The sequence below is a fragment of the Glycine soja genome, chromosome 10 (genome assembly GCF_004193775.1).
Source record: "Glycine soja cultivar W05 chromosome 10, ASM419377v2, whole genome shotgun sequence".
In the NCBI taxonomy this organism is placed as follows: Eukaryota; Viridiplantae; Streptophyta; class Magnoliopsida; order Fabales; family Fabaceae; genus Glycine; species Glycine soja.
This window is the reverse complement of record NC_041011.1, coordinates 41,791,002-41,796,146: the sequence shown is the minus strand read 5'-3', so window position 1 is coordinate 41,796,146 and position 5,145 is coordinate 41,791,002. Positions and strand designations below refer to the sequence as shown.

Here is a 5,145-nt window from a genome sequence, read left to right as displayed (position 1 = left end):
TATATAATATATCACTATATATCAACTAATCAGTATACAATTACAAGCAAGTTATTCTGGAGCAGGATACAAACTAACGTGACAACAGTCGACCAAACTAGTCTTGGAATTCAAAGATGAAAATAATAAACCAAGCCAACAAACATTTTAAAATGTACAGTAACTCTAGAAGACATTTCTTAAATGTTGACCCCCAGGCATTAATTTTTATACTTCATATATGCATCCTTGGTGTCTTGCTTGTATATGGTTTTGACTAGGCTAGCTTTGCCCATAGCTATGTGCAGGTACCAAACTAAAAAACGCTTGAAAATCATAAACCACATTTTGATTAAACTTGTGGTGCAGCGGGGGGAGAGGGAGTGGTACTAGCAGCAGGCTCAATTCTACGCATCATGAATCCTACTCCCCTGCTTGAACCATCTTCATCATCATGGTATGCATAAGCAAACCCACCATGCCTCGTCAAATCCATCCCCGCAGTCTCATCATCCCTCGAAATTCTCAACAGTTTCATCTTATGAAGCCCATAGAACAACGGCGCCATGGTCGCCGTAACCCACCCGCACACCACCAATATCTGAATCACCTGCGCCGCCAGCAGCCTCCCTCCGCCACCTATCAAAGCCCCGAACGGCCTTCCAACACCGTAAATCTCCTCCACGTACTCTTTCTTCGCAAACAATCCCGTGAAGAAAACACCCCACGCGCCGCACCCGCCGTGAAGCTGCGCCGCCTCCAACGGATCATCGTACTCTACCTTCGCGGCAAGCTTATTAAGCCCAATCAAAACCCACGCCGCCACAAACCCACACACAATCGCGGCCCACGGTTCCACAACGGCACAGCCCGATGTAATGGCAGCGAACCCGCCAAGCAGGCCGTTACACACGTCAATCACGTTCCAGTGGCCAGCCAATAACCGCTTGCTGAACAACGTCGTCAGAGCCGCAGTGCTCCCAGCCAATGTCGTCGTGACAGCTGTCCTCCCTATAGCGCTCCATTGACCATAATACCCTCCACTTCCATACCCCTTGGCTATTGTCAGAAACGAACCAGGGTTGAAGCCGTACCAGCCGAACCATAACAAAAACGTACCAAGCACAACTAAAGACGCGCTGTGGCCACGTAAAGCAACCGACCGGCCCGAACGGTCGAACCGGCCGATTCTCGGGCCTTCAATTAAAGCCCCCCACAGGCCCGCTATCCCGCCAACCATGTGAACAACGCCTGAGCCCGCGAAGTCGATGACTCCAGACCCGAATAAAATATTTCCGTCGCTACGACTCGCGCTGGCCCAACCGTCCGAGGACCAGAACCAATGCGAAACGATGGGGTAAACGAAACCGGTTAAGAAAGAAGAGTAGATAAGGTAAGCCACGAACTGTGTTCTCTCGGCGATGGAGCCGCTGGTGATTCCTGCGGCGGCGATGGCGAAGGCCCACTGGTAGAGGAAGAAGCTGTAGTCGCCGGAGGGAGAGGAGCCCATCGGGTAATCTCGTAGGCCGAAGAAGTGGCGGCCGATGAAGCCGTTGGAGGGGCCGCCGAAGGCGAATGCAAAGCCGAATAGGTAGTAGGAGAGACCGCCGGCGGCGGCGTCGAGGACGTTGGTGAGCATGATGTTCATGGTGTTTTTGGCTCTGACGGAGCCGGCGCAGAGCATGGCGAAGCCGAGCTGCATGGCGAAGACAAGATACGCTGAAAACAGAAGGTAGGTGTTGTCGACGGCGTAGGTTGTTTCGGCGAGCTTTCTAGAAATGGAATCGAATTGGGCGCAGAGGTAGTTGGCGGCGGCGGTGTCGTTGAAGAGTGGGGCAAGGTCGTTGGCGGAGCAAGAGAGAGAAGCCATGCTTTGGCTGTTAGAGTGAGACAAGAGTATGGAGAAGAAGTGATGGCGGCAATGATTTTATATATATACTTAGGATTGATGAGGGCCACTTGCTGTTATTTTATCTCTTTGGAGTTCAGCTATTAGGGTTAGTGGTTTTGAGAGCTGCAGAGGGAATCTTTCAATTATAAATCACATGCGCGAATAAATCCTCGTCAAATATTGTGTTGGAATCCTACAGATTGAGTTCCGGATTCGTTGGCTCCTCCTCAACCCTACGTATTTAGATATCTTTCCTCTCCTTTTTTTCTGGCTCACTCACTCCGCTACAACTCTTCTTCTTTGCCTTTCTTAGTCTTAATTTGACAGTGAAATTATATATATTTCAATGGAGGATAATTTTTTATTTTTTAAAATAAAAAATATTATAAATTTAATGTTTCGCTGCTTTGTTTGTTTTTATAAATATCAGATAACTCTCTAAACGTCAAACATATATATTTTTAAACATTATGGTGAGTACATTAGTTAACAAATCAATAAATAAATTTTGTATCAAATTTTTTCATGGGGTTGGCAGCGTAAATATTATGTTTCTTATAAAACATTTTCACTTTTATTTCTTAAATAGTAAATATTATGTGTGTGTTATTAATTGTTATATATATCAAATAAGTATTATATGTTCAGTATATTAATGTTAATTAAGCTTTGGATGGTTGATGTTTAGAAAACTGAACACACTATATGTTTGTGTAATAATAAAAAGTGTTTTACCTACATTTCAAAATCCATTCTTTCTCCTTATAGCATTATACTTCATTTCTTCTAAAACTCTCTCCTTAATTAAGCTTTCAATTTAACTAATAGTTTTAAATTTAAACTTTAAATATACAGTTTGAGATTAAATATTTAAAAAAATTGTCACCTGTAATAAAGATATTTTAAGTCGAACAATATTATTCTGGTGAAAGATATTTGCCGCCTCGTACTAAAAAGAGCTTCTAGATACACCCATCCTTATTAATATTCTCTCAACAATTTTATATCACAGTTTTGAGACAGCAATAATCTTTCTCCCGTAATTCCTAGCCATTCTTTTGTCACATCTGTTCATTCGGATTTACTTTCTTGTTTGCTCTTTAACTGGCATGCTATCCTGTCACAATTTCGTGCCGCAAAATTGAGACCCCTTAACAAGCCAAAGCCATGTTGATAGGTGCATGGAGACTTACTAGCCGAATATTAACCCCATGTCCCTTAAATTTTATATATATTCCGATATTTAAGCAGGTTGATCTCCATATTCACACTAGATGTAATTATTATTAATTTATTTTGGTTAAGGAAAAATTAGGATTTCAGGATAATTACCCCAATCGAAATAGTGCAATATCATAATATTAAACAAATTCAAACTCCCATCATGTATATATATTATGAACAAAAATAACAATAGTTTAACCGTGAGACTCAAAATGATCATATAAAATCGTTTTATATATATTTTATCATTTAATTATAAATTATTAATTTTATGATTTTTAAGATAATTTTATAAAAATCAATAATTTATCATAATTTTGGGTCAAAGACTGCCGATTTTCTATATATATCAGTTAGTTTCTATTAACTGAAAAAAACATAAATCTACTTTAAAAAAACATAAAGATATTTATCATATCTAAACAAATAAATTATTTTTAATTTATTACTTAAAATTTACTTTTTGTTATTTATGTATATTTGTTATGTTTCAATATAATTTAAGTTAGTTTCATTAAGTTAAGTGATAATGTAACAAACAAAATATCATATTATTAATTAAGTTGAAGTTATATTATTATTTATTATTTAATTTATTTTAAAAATTTAATTATTATATTTTATTAACTAATAAAATTAAAAAATAAATAAAAGTCACGTTTTTTTTTTCTTTTTTTTCTCATTATTTTCCCATTTGACCCTAATTCTCTCTTCTCTCTCATCACACGAACTAAGTTACCGTTCCCAACTACACCTTTAGGCCACCTTCATCCTTTTCTACCCTTCATCTTAAAATTCCAAGAGTTAAAACAACAGAACAGAGAAGGCAAAGCACAAAAAAAACCAAAACAAAAAAAACTTCATAATGTATAAAGTTTCTCAGATCTGAGAATCAATACAAAATCAAAAACAAAAATGTACAACACGAGTCTTCGATAAACAAATCTGTATTTGAATAAAAAGAAAATCGAAACTTGAACCAAAGTGAAACCCGCAGCACCCACCAATGTGGCAAAACCAAAGGCCAACAAAACGAAAGCACCACGAACCACCGCAACATCACCACGATCCACAATGAAACTCACCGCAATGCGAAACCACCGCGAACCTCCGAGGAATCTCACTGCCGCGTTCGCGCTCAGATCACTCTGTTGTTGGGTCTGTTATTCATGGAGATTCATCTAACAACTCCGCAGACACCTTAAACGACGACGTCGTTGAAGCCGTCATGACAAAGATGGAGACCCAGCTCTAGCACCTCTTCGACCGCCTTCATGCGCCACCGACGTTCGTCATCAGCAACACGTTTCTCTTCTGGGTCGTCGCCGTCGGGAAACACAAGGGCACGAGTGCACCATAAAAATTAGGGTTATTAGAAAAAACGAACGTTTTTGTGAAATTGAGGCAAAAGGGTGAAATGGGTCAACCTTGGAAGTTCCATTTGAGGAAGCATCGGAGGAGTCTGAGATTTTGGGGTTGGGAGGAACAACAGTGTCGTCTTCTTAGATCTGAGGCTGAGATCTGAGTTTTCTGAGAACGAAGAAACCGGAGAGCGTTGTCTGCACCAAACCCTACCTGGTCGCGCAGGTGACGTGGCTCGAGGACCGCCCTTCTCCTTCCACCGTTAACGGCGACGGCACCGTTTACATGGCATCCGCGGATGGGAGTATTAAGGTTTGGAGGAGGGAAGGCGAGGCGAAAGGACACAAGTTTGACGGAGGTGGTGGCGCGGTTGGACGGTGGTGAGAAGTTGTTTTCCATTAAAAAATAAATAATTGAATTTTTTAAATAGTTTAAATAATAAAAAATAATATATGGGTGATTAGGTTTGATTTTAGCAGAATAAAATTAATTACAATTAATATCAAAAATAAATTTTAGATAATAAATTAAAAATAACCTATATTTTATATATGAAAAATATATTTTAAAAAAAGTAATAAAAATATAAAATAGGACACTGTCAATAATATAAACGCGGCTAAGATCACCAATGAGTCAATATTTCGCACAACTCGTTATGGTTTGCATGATAACTCTTTTGTTTTGTT

General features: G+C 39.3%; 2 protein-coding genes across 2 annotated transcripts; both read right to left on the bottom strand.

Moving 5' to 3' along the window:
• Positions 1-2,149, bottom strand: LOC114369696 (ammonium transporter 1 member 2-like). Its single transcript, XM_028326941.1, has one exon. The coding sequence runs from the start codon at positions 1,847-1,849 to the stop codon at positions 332-334; it is 1,518 nt and encodes a 505-aa protein (XP_028182742.1). The 5' UTR covers positions 1,850-2,149; the 3' UTR covers positions 1-331.
• A 1,781-nt stretch (positions 2,150-3,930) lies between these two features.
• On the bottom strand, positions 3,931-4,907 carry LOC114369698. Its single transcript, XM_028326943.1, has 2 exons — positions 4,522-4,907; positions 3,931-4,408 (listed from the first exon to the last, which is right to left on the bottom strand). The coding sequence occupies exons 1-2, from the start codon at positions 4,853-4,855 to the stop codon at positions 4,296-4,298; spliced, it is 447 nt and encodes a 148-aa protein (XP_028182744.1). The 5' UTR covers positions 4,856-4,907; the 3' UTR covers positions 3,931-4,295.
• Between the last annotated feature and the right edge of the window lie 238 nt (positions 4,908-5,145).

Coding starts and splice junctions, on each gene's coding strand:
- LOC114369698 (XM_028326943.1), bottom strand. CDS start 4,855: ATGGAAAACAACTTCTCACCACCGTCCAACCGCGCCACCACCTCCGTC. Junction 4,409..4,521: donor CCTCAAATGGAACTTCCAAG/GTTGACCCATTT, acceptor GCGACGACCCAG/AAGAGAAACGTGTTGCTGAT.
- LOC114369696 (XM_028326941.1), bottom strand. CDS start 1,849: ATGGCTTCTCTCTCTTGCTCCGCCAACGACCTTGCCCCACTCTTCAAC.